Source organism: Erpetoichthys calabaricus, chromosome 7 (assembly GCF_900747795.2).
Source record: "Erpetoichthys calabaricus chromosome 7, fErpCal1.3, whole genome shotgun sequence".
In the NCBI taxonomy this organism is placed as follows: domain Eukaryota; kingdom Metazoa; phylum Chordata; class Cladistia; order Polypteriformes; family Polypteridae; genus Erpetoichthys; species Erpetoichthys calabaricus.
Window position 1 is genome coordinate 199,187,456 of NC_041400.2, and position 19,798 is coordinate 199,207,253.

General features: G+C 45.6%; 2 protein-coding genes across 4 annotated transcripts in view; one reads left to right on the forward strand and one right to left on the reverse strand.

Annotated features, from left to right (window-relative positions):
* The window catches only part of LOC114655023 (nuclear cap-binding protein subunit 1), a 52,161-nt gene extending 40,766 nt beyond the window's left edge, over nucleotides 1-11,395 (forward strand). The window contains 5 exon segments of the mRNA XM_028805926.2: nucleotides 6,228-6,331; nucleotides 6,792-6,906; nucleotides 10,141-10,275; nucleotides 10,372-10,485; nucleotides 10,654-11,395. Coding sequence (XP_028661759.1) covers nucleotides 6,228-6,331; nucleotides 6,792-6,906; nucleotides 10,141-10,275; nucleotides 10,372-10,485; nucleotides 10,654-10,767 — 582 coding nt within the window. The 3' untranslated portion in view covers nucleotides 10,768-11,395.
* Nucleotides 11,396-13,105: 1,710 nt separating this feature from the next.
* Nucleotides 13,106-16,631, reverse strand: xpa (xeroderma pigmentosum, complementation group A). Of its 3 annotated transcripts, none has more exons than XM_028805935.2 (8): nucleotides 16,525-16,627; nucleotides 16,085-16,155; nucleotides 14,386-14,582; nucleotides 14,192-14,302; nucleotides 13,949-14,054; nucleotides 13,565-13,730; nucleotides 13,364-13,481; nucleotides 13,106-13,285 (listed from the first exon to the last, which is right to left on the reverse strand). In XM_028805935.2, the coding sequence occupies exons 3-8, from the start codon at nucleotides 14,570-14,572 to the stop codon at nucleotides 13,137-13,139; spliced, it is 837 nt and encodes a 278-aa protein (XP_028661768.1). In that variant the 5' UTR covers nucleotides 14,573-14,582; nucleotides 16,085-16,155; nucleotides 16,525-16,627; the 3' UTR covers nucleotides 13,106-13,136. The 3 variants fall into 3 exon arrangements, with proteins under 3 accessions (XP_028661768.1, XP_028661767.1, XP_028661769.1); XM_028805934.2 differs by having other exon boundaries at nucleotides 14,386-14,601; XM_028805936.2 differs by lacking the exon at nucleotides 16,085-16,155 and having other exon boundaries at nucleotides 16,525-16,631.
* Nucleotides 16,632-19,798: the final 3,167 nt, after the last annotated feature.

Here is a 19,798-nt window from a genome sequence, read left to right on the forward strand (position 1 = left end):
TGTCGAGAGCAAAAAGGATGATTGGGATACAACTTTCTGGCAGTGGAGGACACTGGTGCTGGTCATAAAATTAGAATATCATGAAAAAGTTGATTTATTTCAGTATTACGTTCAAAAAGTGAAACTTGTATATTTCATTCATTACACACAGACTAATGTATTTCAAATGTTTATTTCTTTTAATGTTGATGATTATAACTGACAACTAATGAAAGTCCCAAATTCAGTATCTCGGAAAATTAGAATATCAATTAAGACCAATGCAAAAAAAGGATTTTTAGAAATGTTGGCCAACTGAAAGGTATGAACATGAAAAGTATGAGCATGTACAGCACTCAATATTTAGTTGGGGCTCGCTTCGCCTAGATTACTGCAGCAATGCGGCGTGGCATGGAGTCGATCAGTCTGGCACTGCTCAGTTGTTATGAGAGCCCATGTTGCTCTGATAGTGGCCTTCAGCTCTTCTGAATTGTTGGGTCTGCGTATTGCATCTTCCTCTTCACAATACCCCATAGATTTTCTATGGGGTTAAGGTCAGATGAGTTTGCTGGCCAATCAAGAACAGGGATACCATGGTCCTTAAACCAGGTACTGGTAGCTTTGGCACTGTGTGCAGGTGCCAGGTCCTGTTGAAAATGAAATCTGCATCTCCATAAAGTTTGTCAGCAGCAGGAAGCATGAAGTGCTCTAAAACTTCCTGGTAGACAGCTGTGTTGACCTTGGACCTCAGAAAACACAATGGACCCAACACCAGCAGATGACATGGCACCCCAAACCATCACTGACTGTGGAAACTTTACACTGGACCTCACGCAACGTGGATTCTGTGCCTCTCCTCTCTTCCTCCAGACTCTGGGACCTTGATTTCCAAAAGAAATGCAAAATTTACTTTCATCAGAGAACATAACTTTGGACCACTCAGCAGCAGTCCAGTCCTTTTTGTCTTTAGCCCAGGCGAGACGCTTCTCACGCTGTCTCTTGTTCAAGAGTGGCTTGACACAAGGAATGCGACAGCTAAACCCATGTCTTGCATACGTCTGTGCGTGGTGGTTCTTGAAGCACCGACTCCAGCTGCAGTCCACTCTTTGTGAATCTCCCCCACATTTTTGAATGGGTTTTGTTTCCCAATCCTCTCCAGGGTGCGGTTATCCCTTTTGCTTGTACACATTTTTCTACCACATCTTGTCCTTCCCTTCGCCTCTCTATTAATGTGCTTGGACACAGAGATCTGTGAACAGCCAGCCTCTTTAGCAATGACCTTTTGTGTCTTGCCCTCCTTGTGCAAGGTGTCAATGGTCGTCTTTTGGACAACTGTCAAGTCAGCAGTCTTCCCCATGATTGTGTAGCCTACAGAACTACACTGAGAGACCATTTAAAGGCTTTTGGGTTAATTAGCTGATTAGAGTGTGGCACCAGGTGTCTTCAATATTGAACCTTTTCACAATATTCTAATTTTCCGAGATACTGAATTTGGGACTTTCATTAGTTTTCAGTTATAATCATCAACATTAAAAGAAATAAACATTTGAAGTACATCAGTCTGTGTGTAATGAATGAAGCTAATATACAAGTTTCACTTTTTGAACGGAATTACTGAAATAAATCAACTTTGTCATGATATTCTAATTTTATGACCAGCACCTGTATAGCACATGCTGCCTAAGGAAAGCCACCAGCATCTGCATAGGTTCCAGTCAGCCATACCACAGTCTGTTTGAATCATCGTCTTTCCTGCACAAACCTTAAGGCTCAGAAACGGCTTCGTCCCAAGAGCTATAAACGCACTAATCAGTCCATCAAGTGGTCCCGGTAGAACTGCTTGTACTTCTAATTACAGTGACCTCACTGGAAACTTGCTATACAGCTGTAATGTTGCACAACCTGAGCCATTTTATGGACCATTTACACTATCTGCACTGTATGTACATGTTTACTGTACTTATGCTCTCATTGTATATTTTTCATTTTTTTATATCGTATTTTAGCATTTTATAGGAAAATAAGTTTATGGAGGATTTGCATATTGAATCTCATCGTACCATACAATGACAATAAAGGGATTTGATTCAACTCTATAGGAGAGAGCGTATTTACAGATGATGATGATGACTCGCTTCGATTTAGATTTCCAAGAGCAATCCTCTTGGCACTGTGTGCTGTTAGAATACTAGGATGTATACTTTATCATTTTTATGATGAAATCATTAAAGTATGCATATTACACTTTACAGATAAATCGTTAACTTCATTTAAATAATGTACACAGTTAATAATTATACAGGTGTGTGGGCGTGGTGGCGCAGCAGTAGTAATGAGCTGGTGCCCCATCCAGGGATTGTTCCTGCCTTGTGCTTGATATGTGCTGGGACTGGTGCAACCCTGGATGGATGGAATAATTAAACGTGTAACAAAGATTTTTCAGTGTTCCATTAAAGTTTTGAAGAATCTGCGTTCTAAGCTGGTTTTACATTCATTACAAAGCTTATTGTGTGGCAATTGGTTACGTGGAGAATAAGAAAAAAAAAAAAAAGGGAATTGGGGGGTTGGTATGTTTGACAAAGAAACCGTACTGCTACATTAAAGTATTCCCTTCAAGGTCGCACGTGTCCCAGTAAGCATCTTGCGGGAGGCAGGAACAATACCTGGATGGGGTGCCAGCTCATCACTACCACTGCGCCACCGTGCCCCCATGTTTAATACATGCTTTAATGCATTTCATCATAAAATGATATCCAGTATACATCTTACAAGTCTAAAGTGTTCAGAGAGCTGGAATATCATGAATGTGATGTGTTCTGTGTGGCAATCAGTGCCTGTGTCCCCCCGGTCTGCGAAAGAGAAATCCCGTTTAAGAAACACGTAGTGATTCACATACATAGAACACATAGAATACGAACGCGCTACTTTAGTCACAATGGCATTTGAGAAACTTCAGTACATCAATTTTAAGATGAAGTTTGCGACATTCTGCTTTAATGACAAACTACAAGATTAAAGTTGACATTTCAACCTTTTTTCTTCACTGTGTCCCTGTTTCCCAACCCCCTTTGTGCCCTTAAATGCTTACGTGTGACACAGACGGTGGGCTACGACTCACCTTTTCACAGCGACTTTAATATCTGACCACTTCTTCTTTTATTTTGGGCACTTTTGAGCATTGTTTTGTCAGGTTCCTTCTGTTGCTCATACCACTGCCTAAGCTGCAAAAAAGTATGTTTTGGTTTTTTTTTTCCTTGCTGCCACTTCACAGTTGGTGAAATTCTTCTTTTTTTTTATGTGTGCTTTTGCCATTGTCTTTTAACAAAAGACTCTATTGAAAGGCTTATTTTGATTGACATATTCAAATATTTGTAATTCTGGGATGAGTTGGTTTGGGGTGACAGGTACGTGCGTTCCATTTCATGGTTTTGTGCATCTGAATTTTTTTGTGCGTACGCACATTTCTGCTTTTGTCCATACACCAGGTTATAGTACAACTTCTATGCATTCTACATGATGCTCCAGATGTGTTTTTATGATGTCCTGATGCGTAATCCTTAGAATTGAACGAGGGTGTACATTCTTTTTCACATGACTGTAAACCCTGACGTGATGGGTCCTGGGGTTACATGTTTTCCTTCCAACCAGGTTTTGCTTTTACTTGGATTCTGTCTTTATGGCATTTTTTGCTGTTTTCCAGTTGCTTTTATTGTCTGCTGGGTTTTACTCGCTTTCAGTGGGACAATTTTCAGTTCAGTTAATGACCGCTTCTGTCAGTTGAATATCTTCATTAATTTAGCTCTACTTGTTTTTCACTTACTCAGAAACACACTGCCTGCCATCTTTCATGTTTACAACTGTTGATCTACAGCTAGCTACTTTTATGACAAAACTGAAGAACATTTTCAGTTACCTGTACGTAAATTTAAAAACTAGGCAATTTAAAGACAATCTTTAGAATTTTTGTTAGGAATGTCAACCTTGCCAGGATTGTTATAGCTCCCTACATGCAGCCTGGTGACCAGTTTGAAAAACATCGGCTTAGATTGTAAGGTGTGCCAAACAACATGTGCTACATGCAATTAAGGATAAAAAATGTGTTCTACTTTGAAATTAATTGCATGCATTAACGCTATTAACTTTTTGATATAAAGTGTAAAGGAAGCGTTTTATAGTTCAGTGTGTATTTGCAATTAACTTGACAAAGGCAGATAAAGGGCAAACAAAGTGTACAAGTGACCCATACTGTCTCCATTGCAACGACCAGTACAGAGTACCACGAACCAGCCTTCAAGCCTTGACTGGTAAGGGAAGGTGGCGCGGGCTGAATGCATAAAAATTACTCACGCACTGCAGCGCCAATGAAAGCAAATTTTAAGGGGCCATCCAGGAGTTTGAATACATATTAGAACCTATGAATTAAATCTTGTGTGTGTTATTATCGTTATTACTATTTATGAGGCGTTTCTGTGTTCATGAATAACCTGTGAAACATCTGTACAGATCTGACTCCAAAAAGACACACCAGCTGTGTGAAGTGTGGCTTCTGAAAAAAGCAGTGTGACATGGCCAGTCAGTGCCTCGTGGACTGGGCATCGGTATAGGAAGGTAGACAACAAGAGACTGCTATCTCTGCACCTCTACCACAGCTTGTCTAACCGCTTCTACACAGAGTGTATCAATCAGTGGCTGGTTTCACTGCTGCATGTGCAGTACATGATAAGCAAGGCCTCTAGCAGCTGCTTTTGTGTGTTTGTAGTCTGCAAGTACAAATGGCCTTCACTCTCAGCCATAAAGTGACTGAACAGCTACTGGAGAGTCTGGATTGTTACTATGACACGTATAGAAAAAAATTCTCTAGTTCTATAGTGTCGTCGTCTTCTTCTTTTGGCTGTTCCCGTTAGGGGTAGCCACAGTGAATCATCTGTCCGCATATTGATTTGGCAAAATTTTACACAGGATGCCCTTCCTGACGTAACCCTCCCCAATTATCCGGGCTTGGGACTGGCACAAAGAAACACCCTGGTTTGTGCATCCCCTGTGGCTGGGTTAGTTCTATAGTGTCTTCATTTTAAAATAATAATAATTCAGTAAATTTATATAGCACTTTTACAGGTACTCAAAGCACTGTACACAGTGAGCGGAGAGCCACTTCAACCACCTTTAATGTGCAGCATCCACCTGGCGCTAGTACACTCACCACACATTAGCTGTTAGGTGGTGAGGGAGTGTTAGCCCGTCAGAGACAGGGGACGAGCAAGGGGCCAGAGTGACCAGGCCATGGTGGAGAGTTTAGCCAGGACAACAATGTATACCCTACTCTTTACGAAGGATGTCCAGGGATGTTTTTTGCCCAGAGTCAAGACCTCGGTTTTATGCTCATCCAAGAGGACAAGTGTCATTTTTACAGCACAATGTCCCCGTCACTGCACTGGAGCATTGAGATACATATTCAAGCTGTAGGGTAGGCGCCCCCTGCTGGCCTCACCAACACCTCTTCCAGCAGCAGCCCAAGCTTTTTACTGGTTGGCCTCCCATCCAAGTACTGGCTGGGTCCAAACATGCTTAGCTTCAAAGTTTTAATGCAATAAAAAGCAAAAAATAAAGGAAAAAATTGATAATGCTCACAAAATGAGAAATGCTTTTTGGATGTCTAGGATGTTTCTGTTTAAGGCTTAAGTATCTTGGGTACATTTCTTTAGGTTTCTCTTTGTTATCACATACCCTGTGACACGCACCAGAAAACTATCTGCCTCAAAGCCTTTCTCTCTGCAGGCAAACTAATGAGTCCTACAGTTGATGTTTCCATCTAAGTGTCTATGTAACGATCTGAGATGATTGTACTGTCACACCGAGCACACACACAGCATTCTGTTGACATGTTAACTTGTAGGGCTTGAAACAGAATCTTCAGTTAACTATGTAGGTGTGTAAAACTGGAATTCTATTCAGACTGAGCGGACACCAAGGTTAACTTTGTGTGATTGGCTGTCACACATTGGTTACACGTTTATGTAACAACAAAAATGTTGCAGTTTTCATTTTGGCTAACGCATTAATAAATGTGCAGTGTGCTCTTGGATGTGTGTCTTCATTATTTACCTTATTTATAAAATGTCGATGTTCTTGATGGTTTCATTATCATGTTTCACCTCTTGTTACCTTTGTAGTAATGGCTGCTACACTATGCTTCTGGCTCTGGTGCGCGGCCTGCTTTAACCCCTGCACATGTACTTTTCCTTCTGCAGATGATATCGGTTATTGTTGACAAGATGATTAGAACTCAGATAGTTGATTGTGCAGCAGTAGCCAACTGGATCTTCTCTCCAGAGATGGCGCATGATTTCACAAGGTAAGAGCGGCCAGCACTGTTTGCATTATTGATTACATTCAGCTGACTGAATAAAGGTGTGTGCCATCAGACCTGGCAAGTGCAGCCTATGGAAGAGATGTCTGCTTACAGGTGCTGCTGCACACCTTTATTACAAAAGTGATTTTGGAAATGATCACACTAGCGGAATCCGAGACCATGGAGTACAAGTGCGCACCGTTTTAGAGATCATTGCAGAGGAGGAGCAGTGCTGGCTGCCTCCTCCGCACTTGTCAAGTGATTCACTTTGCAGAACTCGGTCCCAGGCCCTGTGACCACAATGGAGATGTGCAGCTGAGTACAATATGTCCTTATTTACAATGAGCCGAGTCCGTCATGCTGTGCTCATCCAGCATTTGCATGGCTTACATGTAGCATAACTTAAAAAGCCAGTTATGCGTCAGTGTTCCAGGTCTCACTGTGGCTTTTTGTTATCTTATAGATTCTATGTGTGGGAAATTCTACACTCAACAATCCGCAAAATGAACAAACATGTACAGAAGATCCAGAAAGAACTGGACGAAGCAAAGGAAAAGTTAGAAAAACAGCACAGAAGGGTAAGACTTGAAGCTGTCTGGTAGGCCATAGTGAAGTTTGTTCTCACTAAATGTGGATGTCCTTGTACTGTAGAAAGGGTCTTTGCATGCAAGGCTCACAAAGAGAGATGCTACAAGTTAAATGGCAGCAGTAGATGTCCTGGTCCAGTTGCATGCATGAGTGCCATTTCTACTGTGCTGTGCCCTTTTTCTTTAAAATGTACATAAAAGCTTCAAGAAGAATGGGCCATTGAATGTAACACCGCTTGTCTGTGGTTCACTTCGATTATCAAGGTTGTGTGAAAAATGTGGAGTGTCCCCTACACTATCTACTTGGTCACAAGTTCATGGACTTTCATTTCTCTCCAACGGTAGACTCCCTGCAAACAGCTAAAACGAACAAGTAGTCGCATGATTTAATAATGGTCATTTACTTCACGTAGTGTTGCCAGACCGCATGTCTTGAGGTGTTGTGTTTCTAAATTCAAAAACTCAAATGCAGTGTGCCACTGCTAGACTCACTGGGAAGGCACGTCACGTCATGTCATGTATGGCTGAGCCAATCAGGTGCTTTCTTTCCCAGCCACTGCACCGGTGATTTTTTTTTTTTTGGTTAGTCATATCGTCCCTAGTTGCAGCCTTCAGTATTATTACTACTAAAAGTATTCATTTCTTCTTTGCATGCTGCTGGTTGGCGCTCAGCTATATGTTGTTGTGCACTCATGTAGTGACTCATACTTGGCAGCACATCATTAATGAAAATTGCAAAAACTTCTGCCCTGCTGCTGTTTGATTCCAGTCCACAAACCCACACAGTTCTGTTGAAGCTCCCCTCTGACTCCGGATGGCAAGCAGCAGACTTCTCTTTTAAAGATGCTTTATGGTGTTGAATGGATGGATGGACAGACAGCATAACTGCTTATCTTCCCCCTTGTATTGTCCTTGGGATGGTTATGGCAGTAATTACTAAGTTTGTTAGGATGTTTGTTGCACTTGCACCTCAAGGTTAACACACACTTGGAGATCCTACAGACACAGCCGAGTGCCAGTCACTCTCCCCCCACTTAAGTGTACGAGCGATGACTCAAGCCTGTCACTTCTCGGTTCACCACATAGGGACTCTCTGTGACCCCCACTAATGAACATAGCAGTGTCACGACACACCATATACCATTTACCACCCAGTGGGTTCTTACTTGTGTTGCACTTATTCTTCTATTGAGGTGCGACCCTTCAACCTTGATAAACCCTGTGCGGAAAAGTGAAAGTGACAAGATAGGAGAAAGTAGAAAATGAAATCAATAGCAATGTCTGGATAGAAGTAGTCTTAGAAACAGCTTCCTGAAAATCAGCAGTCAAGGGTGGATATTGGCCTGGCCATCTCTTTAATTTAGGAATCGGTGTGATGAGTCTTGGTCTCTGACATCACTTCCTATGTCGTTCCACTTCAGTCCTTCAAACGGACCCTTTATTTATCTTGAAAATCCGCATGGGGGCTTCAGGACATGTGACATCACACACATTTGATTGGCTAGTTGTCCTGGTGATGGAGACTCTGCTGAAAGGCTGTGATCCTGTATGTGCCACCTCATTGTTTGCCATTCCCACTACATTGGTTTTTTAAACTGAGTACAGTTTACAATACAATACAGTTTATTTTTGTATTGCCCAAAATCACACAGGAAGTGCCGCAATGGGCTTTAACAGGCCCTGCCTCTTGACAGCCCCCCAGCCTTGACTCTCTAAGAAGACAAAGAAAAACTCCCAAAAAAAACCTAGTAGGGAAAAATGGAAGAAACCTTGGGAAAGGCAGTTCAAAGAGAGACCCCTTTCCAGGTAGATTGGGCGTGCAGTGGGTGTCAAAAGAAGGGGGTCAATACAATACAATACAGTACAGTACACAGAACAATTTCTCAATATAGTAAGAAATAAAAAATATAAATTTTAGAAGTACAGAGCAGAATTTAACAGTAGATGATATATCCCATAATAAGATTTGGATTTGTATAGAGTCCTGGAGACCTCATCCTTCAAGCTGCCTCCCCCATTTGGCCATTCCACAGCTGAAACAGTGCTGGGCCAGCCAATCCGATGAAAGGACCCCTCTCTCCCACGATTCCTGCGATCCTCCATCTGGGATGATTTTTCCTTAGGCAGGCAAAACAACTTGGCAGGTGGGCCGTGGCACCAAGTGCCACATTTGAGTACCGATGAGTACTGAGTGAAACCGATGAAATTAAAGTTATAAATTACTGGTACCATACAAGAACGACGTATTAGGGAGGATACTTTCCATGTTTACTGCCCCGTAGCTAAATTGCTTTAAGGGTCCTGTAAATTGCGTAAGAGTTATTGTACTTAGTGTTACTTTGTTTCCTAAAAAATATATATATATATATATATATATAAAGCATTGCATTTTTTTTGGCTTGAAAAATTACATTTTTATTAAATCTCATCCTCCTGTAAAACGTGCAAAACACTGGAAGTACAAAGTCAGAAGTGCAGAAAGTATAATAATGGTACAAATAATACTAATGATGAATGATATATGAACAGCGCATTGCACATGTGCGATTGAAGTGAGTGTCACATTCAGATTCCCAGAATCCCTTTCAGTTTCACTGCCCGAAGACAAATTCGCTTGGTCATCCCTGCTGACGCGGAGTTTTATGAGACGCCATTATGAGACTAGGAGAAGATGTGTCTACGCCATTGCCCAGGTGACACTCGGGCCTGGCGCTTATGTGAGACGTACCTGTACCTGTAGTGCTGCCCGAGTAACGCTGGGCTGTAACGCTGTTGGCACTTTTACAGCCATAGTAAACCTTGGGTCTTAATGCGAGACATCTGTACCGTTGCCTGAGTGATACTTGCGACTAACCCTTTTAGCTCCATTTTCACAGCCTCCGTTACACTCGAGTCTAACGCTAAGGAGGTTAACTTGCCTTCAGATGTATTGTGGTTTGTTTGAACAAAATTAAAACTTAATTTAAGCAGTCTGCAGTTTTAAAAATGCACTGGTTTATACTCCAGAATGCCCCTACTAAGAGGGACTCCCTCAGATGACAAATGTAAAATGGCCGTCTTAGACAGAAAGTGGGGCTTCTGTGATGACGCTGTTCTGCAGATGTGTGAATCAAGGTGCACTGAGAGTGTGTAGTCAGGAGGGGGTTAAAAACGAACAACTGACAAGAAGAGAAATGAAACCAAAACATTTCCGAAATGGTATTTGCTCTGTAATTTTCACCGTAGAGAGACAGTGGTGACGAGGATGATGACAAGAATAGTGATGAAGATGGATTATTAGAAGAACAAATTGAGCGCCTTCAGGAGAAAGTGGAGACGGCACAGAGTGAACAGAAGAACCTCTTTCTGGTCATCTTCCAGGTGAGTGAAGCTCTTCAGATGTGTGCGGGCTGGCTGTCTGGGTGGTGTCCATCCTCGGGGTCTCAGTGCTGCTCTCTGTGTCTTTCTTGCACGCAGCGCTTCATTATGATTCTTACGGAGCACCTGGTGCGTTGTGAAACTGCTGGAGTCGACTCCAACACGCCGTGGTACAAGAATTGTATCGAAAGACTGCAGCAGATCTTCCTGATGGTAAGTGAGGCTTTGTATGATTTTGGACAGCAGCTTGACCTCCTCCACTGCTTCCCGTGTAGCTTGCCTTTGGCCAAGAGGCTCCTTCTGAAGGTACCTTCTCACATTCCGCCTCTCTAAATGCCTTCATGTTCTTCTTTTTTTTTTTCCCTCCCCGTTTTTGCACAGCATTATCAGATCATCCAGCAGTACATGCTGACCTTGGAGAACTTGCTTTTCACAGCCGAGCTGGACCACCATATCCTTGCCGTGTACCAGCAGTTCTGTGCGCTTCAGTCGTAAGCACCTGCCTGGAGAGGCAGCCCTGTTGCTGCCTTTTGTTCTTTTCCTTGTGAGGACAGATATTCGGCAATTCTTGCATCAAGATACCTTTTGCCATTAGCCTTTTGTAAGCCTTTCTGGACTAAGGGTCTGTGCCCACCACTGAAGTGATGATGACCCTTTTTAACTGTTTAAAAAAAAAAAAAAAAAAAAAAGGACAGCCTATGTGGTCTGCCAGGTGAAGTTTTGCTAGACATGACCTGTTTTTCTTTTTAATTTAATGGGAGGGTGGGTGACTGGGGTGGTCCTGTTGACTGGCTATTTTTATTTTATTTTAGAGTCCCTTTTCCCTCTTGTAGTTGAGCTTGACCCCCCTTTGATCCCAGGGTTGGACCTGAGATCCCTGCCCATTTCCCAGACTGCACCTGTCATCCTAACTGTAGCCTTAAGAGCTGGGAGTGAAGCATGGAGACCGACCTCAATGTCTGCGTACAGTACGCCAGAATGTCTGCATTTTGTTTGTTTTCTCCCAACTTGGTGGTCTTCTTTGTTGCTGTTTCATGTCACTTCTGTATGACGTTAGCTCTGGGGGAGGAGATGGGGCTCCAGGAGAAACAACTCGTCCAAAAATAAAACACAGATGGAGCCACTGCTGTCCTTTTACTTTAACATGGCTGTTGGTTGTCAGTCCCGGGTGCTGTCATTGTGAGCACAGGTGCCACTGGCAAGGGAGAAAGCAGCAGTAAGAGTGGGCTGCCATGAGACCTCGGTGCACAAATGGGAGTTCAGCCAAAGCCCACCTGAGCCTCTCAATTCACTCGCGCCAGCGTTCTGCCTAAACTTGACTCGCTTGCCTTGGGCTGCCTCTGCATTTTGTTTGTTGGTGGTGGGTGACTGGTAACACACACACACTGGCACTGAAGTGACACTTCTGCCCAGGCATGAACAAGTGTTGCCTTGTGTGAAATCTGGTTGGCCAATTCATTCAAAAAATTAACGTTGGAGGATAAGTCGTCAAAACGCCGTACTGCTAAAGAAATGTAGAGATAAAGCAAGATAGACTGGCAATGGCAGAACTTCTCTCTGCAGCTCAAGTCAAAGACCGCTGCCCCTATTTATCAAGCACGTCGGTGAAGAATGTGTTACTACCACCTGGACTAGGGAGGCCATGTTTGACAATGAATGACTTCACATGTTTATACTGGACCAAGGTGGGATACAGGATGGCACTGTGTAGTTTTATGATATTAATGCCAAAGCTGATGGGGATGAGAAAAACAAATGGAGGTGGGGCATGCAATTGCTGCCCTTGGCAAACCACATCACAAATAATCCTCCCGTGAGCCAACCCCAAATAGAGGTTGTGCCTAATGGTGGGCTTGTTCATTTATTTAACTGTACTTTTACAAGAATTGCTTTCCTGCTCTTAGGGCCTCCGGTAAGCGTCTCGTAAAGTAAACTGTTGCATTACAACCAGAAATGGTTACAAGTTGCCTTCCCTCTTCGTATTCTCTATCTAATGCCCTGAATGACTCCCCCTGCCTTCTTGAACCTCCTCAAGCTTGTAAAGTGTAACATGAATGTTTCAGGGGTTTGTGGAAGGCAGAGCTCTATGATTCTGTGTGACCTGTACTGTCAATGACCCATCTGTCCCCAACTATGTTTGTACCCATCAGCACCTGTGTCTTCATGCTGTACTCTTTCTTGAGATTCATGGACATGCCCATCCACGCTTGGGGTCTTCGTGTGTGTTCTGCTTTGGATGAATGCAACTCACTTTAATGGTGCCTGGACAAAGTCGAGACCACCGGTAGTGACGAGCTGCATTTTACACCCAGTGTGAACTCTTAAGGCTTCTCCTTGTAGAGTTGTTGAAAATTTTATTCCGTCCCCGTCAAATGGTTACCTCATAACAGGTTCGTTGTGGTCTAACATTCCAGCTTTCCTGGGATACGTGTGCCAGCTGGCACTTCCTAAGGCCTTAGGGCACCTGCTTGGTGTTAGAGAACTGATCAAGTGCTTTTACTGCTGGTGCCACCCATCTCTGGACCAATGAGCCCTATCTGTGACTTGAAGTCCGCAGGGTCTGTCCTCACAGTGGTATGCCTATGACATGTCTGGCTGTTGCTTCTTTTAGTCTAGCACATCTACACTCGTTGGTTTTATTGCCTGCCTCTCAGAAACTGGGTAGGGATGGAGATGAATCAACACTCCAAGAAGGAGCACCCGCTCAAGCCGAAACATTAAAAGTGGCACAGGAGCAAGGGAAGAAAAACCTACAGCCAGTATGGCCGTGCAGACCCCCAGTACGGGTGGGTGGGTGCCCATCCCTCCAGCCAAACTGCACTGGGGCCGATGGTTTGTTCAAATGCACATTTATTGGTCCACTGTTACATCTTCTCATAAGTGACTTCATGGCCACAGATGCTACACGTTTTTTTGAACATGTCCTCTTCCAACTCCACCTCAGGTCCATAGACGTGCTGGTGAACGGCGGCCTCCTTTCTCCATACGCTGCTTCTTACGGCTCGGCGTAGTTCTGCCAGGACATACAGGAGACAGAGTTACGTGAGCTCATGGGACCCCCCCGTAACCACCCCACCAGCTGCCAGCTTACCTTTCACCTTCTTATCAAACCGCTTCTGCTTCAGCTTCTCTCGGGACACTTGCCGGGTGTCTTTGGCCTCTTCTAAGGCCTCTGTACTCCCCCACACCTCAAGAGATCGCTTCACTACCTACAGGGGTGAATGACACAAACTCGTATAGCGCCATGCCTCCTCCAAAGGAGCCTAATATTCTGTAGCAGGTGCCACCGTACCTGCAGTTTCAGGTAGAGCTTCATGTCGCCCCAGTGGGGGTTGTGGGGGTTCTTCTTCACCACAAACTTGAGCACTGGCTCCCTCTTGTCCAAATCACAGTCTTTGAGGAGATACGTCTGCTTTGCTTCTGTCCGTGTGATCAGTGCATGCTTGCCATCTGTGTCTCTATTCAGAAAGAGGAATTAATTACACAAGAAAGATGCCACTGGCCACTTCACAGTAGTACCCGGCGCAGGGGATGGTGTGGGACTCGATACCATCAGGCTGCCCTCACTGGGCACAAGTCTCACTAAAATCTGCTCAATGACGCGTTCCTAAAACTCAAGCTTCCCTTAATGGCGTCAAGCAGGGAAAACGCAGGCGCCCCGCACTCCCCTTCATACCTGCAGTTGTCACAGACGTGCACGTCAAAGCTGTTACTCAGGTAGGACTCCATGAAGGGCTTGTCACACTCTTCACACAGCAGGTAGTCGCATTTGAGCACTGGGCCTACAGGGGGGCACAAAGAGGGGCCTCGTTATTGATGTGCACAGAACTTGTGTTTGGCCAGCAATCCCACAGTGGTCCTTACCAGAGCTGCACTCACGACTCATGAGTTGTAAAGAGGCACCACAGTGGACACCTACCTGGCTTGTGAAGAACTCGCTCAGCTTGTTGCTGCTCCTTCTCCTCATCCTCTTCAATAAAGAAGCCAGCGCCCGAGTCGATTACCTTGTGTATCTTTGCACAAGAGGCCCCTACAAGACCAATACAAAGAAATGATGGAGACCACGTCGCCACAGGGCCCACATCCCAAGTCCCATTCTGGCAGAGGCCGAACCTTCAGTGATGGAGAATGGCTGACTGGCTAACCGTGCTTGCCGCAGCAGCAGGGCCCGTTGCCTGTTACGCTCAATCTTTGCTCGGACAGCTGCTGACAGAGGGGGTTTGGTGGTTGGTGTGTTGCCATCCTGTCCCATGTCCGTGTGGGGTGGAGCGGTGGAATCCGGCTCTGGCTCGTCCTGCATCTTCTCTGGCCTGCTGTGAAAGAAGAAGCCTGCAAGAGACACAGAGTGGGTCAGGGGGGAGAAGAGAGCTTATGGCAAATGAGACTGCCAGCCTAACTTAATGCACCCGACTTGGGTATACCAAATGACCTTTTGGAGCCGCAAGGGGTGCACAACCAAATTTACCAACCGACAAAGTCACAGAGTGGCACCGATGTCACCTAGCACAATATTAGCAGGTGTCCGATTGTGGCACCCTGTGGAGCTGGCTAATCTAATATATAATTTATATATATATGTCAGTGTATATGTGTGTGTCTGTCTCACGGTGTGTGTGTGTGTTCCAGCATCACTTCTGAACGGCTGGTGCGATTTCTCATTGGTCGACTAAAAATACTGTAGGGTGAAATCAACCCTAACTCACCCCCTTCTGGGTAGAGTGGGGGAATCTTACGGTCTTGTATACCTTTTATCATCCAGTTGAAACTCGGAACGACCACCAGAGGGCGAACTGGAGGTGACTGCCGGCATTCTTTATATTTGAGCACCACCGCCCGTGCGCGCCTGTTGCTTCTGAAATTAAATCGAGTGTTCCGAGCGTCAACTGGATGATAACAGCCATACAAGACAAGCACATTTGTGAATCTTCATTGTTTGCCAATTTATTTTTAAAGTTTTTTTTGTTTTTAATTATAATTTTCCTCCCAGGCAACGCCGGGTATTTCAGCTAGTTAATGACAAAGGGTCCAGTTGAAAAGCCCACCTCATGCTCCCGCTTTTTGAAAAGCTCCTCAGTGCTGGGACAATCGTTTCCTTTTTTTTTTTTTCTTGCTCCTTTCGCCCCATTGTGAAAAACTAGCAGCTGCTGCATGGACGAAGCTGCCAATTCTCGCTGGGTATGCATTTTTTCGGCATGTGTGTGTAGCAATTTTAATTTACGTATACACTTTGTATTTTGAGTATATTTATTTTATAAAAGTTTATTTTATGAACACTTTGTGCTTACAATATATATGTTTTTTAATGCTAGCGGCTGGCGGTTGGATTTGACGGGACGACCAACGCGAATGGCTGCACCCCCGGTCTGTGTACAACTTCGTTCCCCTTTTCCGGTTCCAAGAAGCCCAGCGCCACCGCACTTGGTCTTCGTCTTGGCCCGCTGCAATGGCGCTAAACCCCAAAGTTAGCCTCGTCACCGCCACAGGGTCACCCTGTGCGCACAGCTCACTGACCCAAACCGGCCCAGCTGTCTTACAGATCAGCCAGTCAAAGTAAGGTGGCATACCGCTTAAGGCACTGGACCTCGCATGCCACTTCTGACTCCGTGTGACCCCCCCCAGCAAATCACTTCAGCTGTCTGGGCATAAAAAAAAGAACCCAATTGTGTCACAACATGTTGATAAAGGCGTCAGCTCAAGGAGTACAAATACTCGGAGACCACTTGTGCCTCTTTGCGTGTGTCGCTGTCGCCGTCCCTCGTGACCCTGAGGCTCCGTCCCGTCCATATAGCGCCCCGTACGACACACCCCTTACCTCACTTCATTCCGCCTGATGCTGACACCAGTGACACATCGGGACTCTTCTGGAAGCTCGTGTGCTGCGACCTGCAGGGAACATGAGGGGACAGAGAAGTCAAAGGGCTGGTACCACACGGAGGAAAAAGACGAGGACAGAGGGGATGCGTAAAGCCCCTGCCTTACTAGACGTCCGCCCACTAATAGTAAAACATCGGCTTTAAGCACAGCAACGAGGAGACGCCGAGAAGAACAAATCGCGCAGCCTCTCCAACTTGGTCTTTCTTTGTTTCATCCTCTGTGCTCTCGACGTCTCCTGTCAATTCACCACAGTCACCGAGCGGCGTGGCGGCCTCGCATTTAAAGGCCACGTCGACTCGGGGGCTGAAGCCCACTACAGACCATCAAAGCGCACTAAGTGTCCTCCTGGAAAGCTAGGGGGAGACTCGAAGGACTCACCTGGCGCTGCCTGCAGCTAACCGCCGGCTCGGCTTTGTTTATCGCACTTCCCGCTGTCGCGCCCTTATGGCGTGTACAAAAAAGTGACGCATGCGCAGGCGACGGCGCTTTTTAGAGCGCTTGTTATTGACGTCATCGCCCAGCCGCACGCCCCCTTCTTTTAATGAACGCAATAACAATACAAACTACAAGGCCACGATAATGGTGCCGATTATTAACAAAGAGAACACAAAAGTCAGAAGGTTCATGCAGGGTATGAAAAATGAAATTAGAATCCGCCGCACTTGGGGTGTGTCACGGCCGAAGTCAAGTAACACGTGCCCCTTGACCACCCCCTGGGTGTCTTCCGCGGCCCCCTGCCTCTGCTTGTTACGATGAACTTTATTCTTCAGTATACTGCAGCCGGGAAGGATTTGACTGTTGATGGACGTCATTTGGCATGTGGACGTCTGGCACCCCTAAGACCCTCTCACAGGGTACTCCTGTCTCCATGCCATCATTGCGCTTCCCTTCCTTGCACATTTTCAGCAGCCCAGGTTTTGGAGCCCTCGCTTTGGTCACGTGACACCTTCGAGACCCTGATTGCGGTCTGTGGGCTCCCCGTGCTCCGTTGTGGTTGATCCGAGATGTTTTGGCTTCTCCGATTTTGGGTCCTTTCCCTGCTAATCTTAAGCCCGCTATCCTGCCAGCTCCTCTCCACGTCTCCAGATTCCTTAACGTGTTCTGTGGTGCCACACAGTAGCGTAGCGTGGGTGTCCGCCGCCCCCTTATTTAGGTATGGTTCAAATTTTTACAAGATATTATTATTAATTATTGTGAAATTTTGCCGCCCCCACTACGCTACGTCACTGGTGCCACATTGGACCAGGGGGCCTGACCTACTAAGACCTCAGTGATAGCAGCGTAGAGAGATGAGGGCTCAGTGATGGTGGTCCTCTCAATTGTCTTCTACTGGACCTTGTCCTGGCCTGAACCCAAACCGTTGTCCCTGTTGTTGTCGTCTCCCCTCATCCTCATCTTTCCTGTGTTTTGATTGTATGTGCCAGCCCTGGTGGTCTCCTCCGACACTGGCACAGTCGCTTTCTCTCTCTGCGCTGATTGGCCTTTTTCTCTTCACCGTGCCCCTTTGGCGGCCATCACAAATCTATTTGCTGCTCCTTCAGTCCCTTCACTACCTCAGCTGGTATCCCATCTTCTCCTGTCGCCTTCCTGTTCTTCTCTCTTTCCAAAGCCCATTTGACTTCTGACACTTTTCTCCCCCTTTCCGTCTTTTGGATTTTCCTCAATCAGAACTTTCTCCACGTTTGCTGTTACCATTAATACAAAGCCAGTAATGCATTCAAATTATCCAAAGAGCTAAGAACTTGGAAAGGAGGAGCGGGGACCCCAAAGGTGACGCCTACCATGAAGACTTGAACTGCAGCCCCGACTGACTGTGATGCCCGCTCCGTCCGTTTTACCGCGAGTTCTGCTCAGTCCTCGCTGCCTGTGGCGTAGTCGGCCTCTTGGTGCCCCACAACGTCCTTTTCTTTGTCTCGTTGCTTAGAGGGGCTGCACCTCCATGTGTGGTTGATCAGTTCAGACACCTCTGAGTGGCAGGTCGATGTCGGCCATCGTTTCAATAACGCAGCCGCACGCTCGTAAATACGGAATTCCTCTCCTCTTCCACTCGCTTCCAGGGTTTTTTTTCTTAACTTTCATTTATGTTTTACTGTCCTCAAGCATCAGGACTGTGGCATTGACAAGGGGGGCTTCTGAGGCCCCTGATCTCCACAACAGTGTCGAGACCCCCCACCATGTGAATGTCAGCCAATTAGAAAGCACACTGCTCTATATACGCTCGTTACCAACAAGTTATGAAACATGTCATGCACATCACGAGACAAGGGGGCTTGAGACCCTGATACCCCCTGATGTGTCTGACACGTAACAGAGGAGCCGTGCTTTGTTTGGGGTCGCCGGTCTCTGGGGGGCACGCGACACAGCAAACTGATCCGGAACTGAAGTCACCTGGAACGTGGCTCCGTTTTAAGTTAGACGAGATCGGCCAGCGCCTGTCAGTGGCCCTTTGTGAAGTTTCTAAACTTGTGCGGTGCGATCCGTTCAGGACATCTCGGCGAAAATTCAAATTTCCTCCACGAATTAGCGTGCGGAACTTCAGCAAAATTGGTCCCCTGGAGGCCGAGGTGCTTCATGCCAACAGAGAAGACCACCACAGTAGGTGCCTTTTTTGCACGTGCTGCTGAATATCTGACTTTACTCACTTGACTTGGAAACTACCAGAGTGAAAATTCAAAAACAGACTTAATAATCTGGTGGTCTCAAAGACCCCCACTTGCCGTACACTTTCCATTCTGAGCCCACGATTGTCCCCTTTCGATTTCTTCTGTTCCACTCTAACTCTCCGTCATATGGACTTGTGTGAAATGGCACCCCGGGTCTTCTGGGAGACCCCAACATTAAAAAGAAACCTGAAGCAGAAAGAAAATCAGACTGGCCTCTTAATAGGGGTCTCTGTCCTCGTCCCTCTCTGGTGCCATCAGAGTGTCCGACCGTCACCACACACGGACGCAGACCATCTTTACCACCAGCTTGACCCCCACCCTGGACAAGGGGTTGGCACCAGTGATTATCGCTGTAGTGATCACTCTGTGCTTTTCTGTCATTTTATGCAATGGCACTGTCATTGTTGTCACATGACTGGCGTTCTTCACTTTATCGATGGTTTTTGAGGTTTCCTCTGATCTGACAGGTGCATTAAGCTTTGGGGCTCACTCAGGAATATTGAGATTCGGACTGAGAATGTGACCAACGTGTCAGAGCTCAACTAGTAATGTCGCTCTTTTATATAGTGCCTTTCACATCTATCTATCTATCTATCTATCTCTCCGTGTCTTTCATGGACGTCAATCCATTGCGTAGCGTTTGTCTATCTGTCTATGGTGCCTTTCACAGCTCCCTTTGATCTGTACGGTGCCTTTAAGGTCTTTGTTTTGTTGTTTTGTTTCTGTGTTTATTGTTTTTTATACGGGTGTTCATTGACGGATTTTCTTGGTTTGCCATTCGTCAGTTTCCCAGCCTTCCAGGTGATTTGCTCCATTTCTGTTTACTTTGTAAAGAAGTTGATCTCGCCGCTTATCTCCATACTTACTTGGCGGACTTTCCACCCGCATGGATTGTTTTCTTAACTCGCTGTGTCGCTGATGTGTGCGTTGGCTTGTGTGTTAAGTACGAACTGTGATCGATCGATCGATTGATTGATCGATTGATTGAT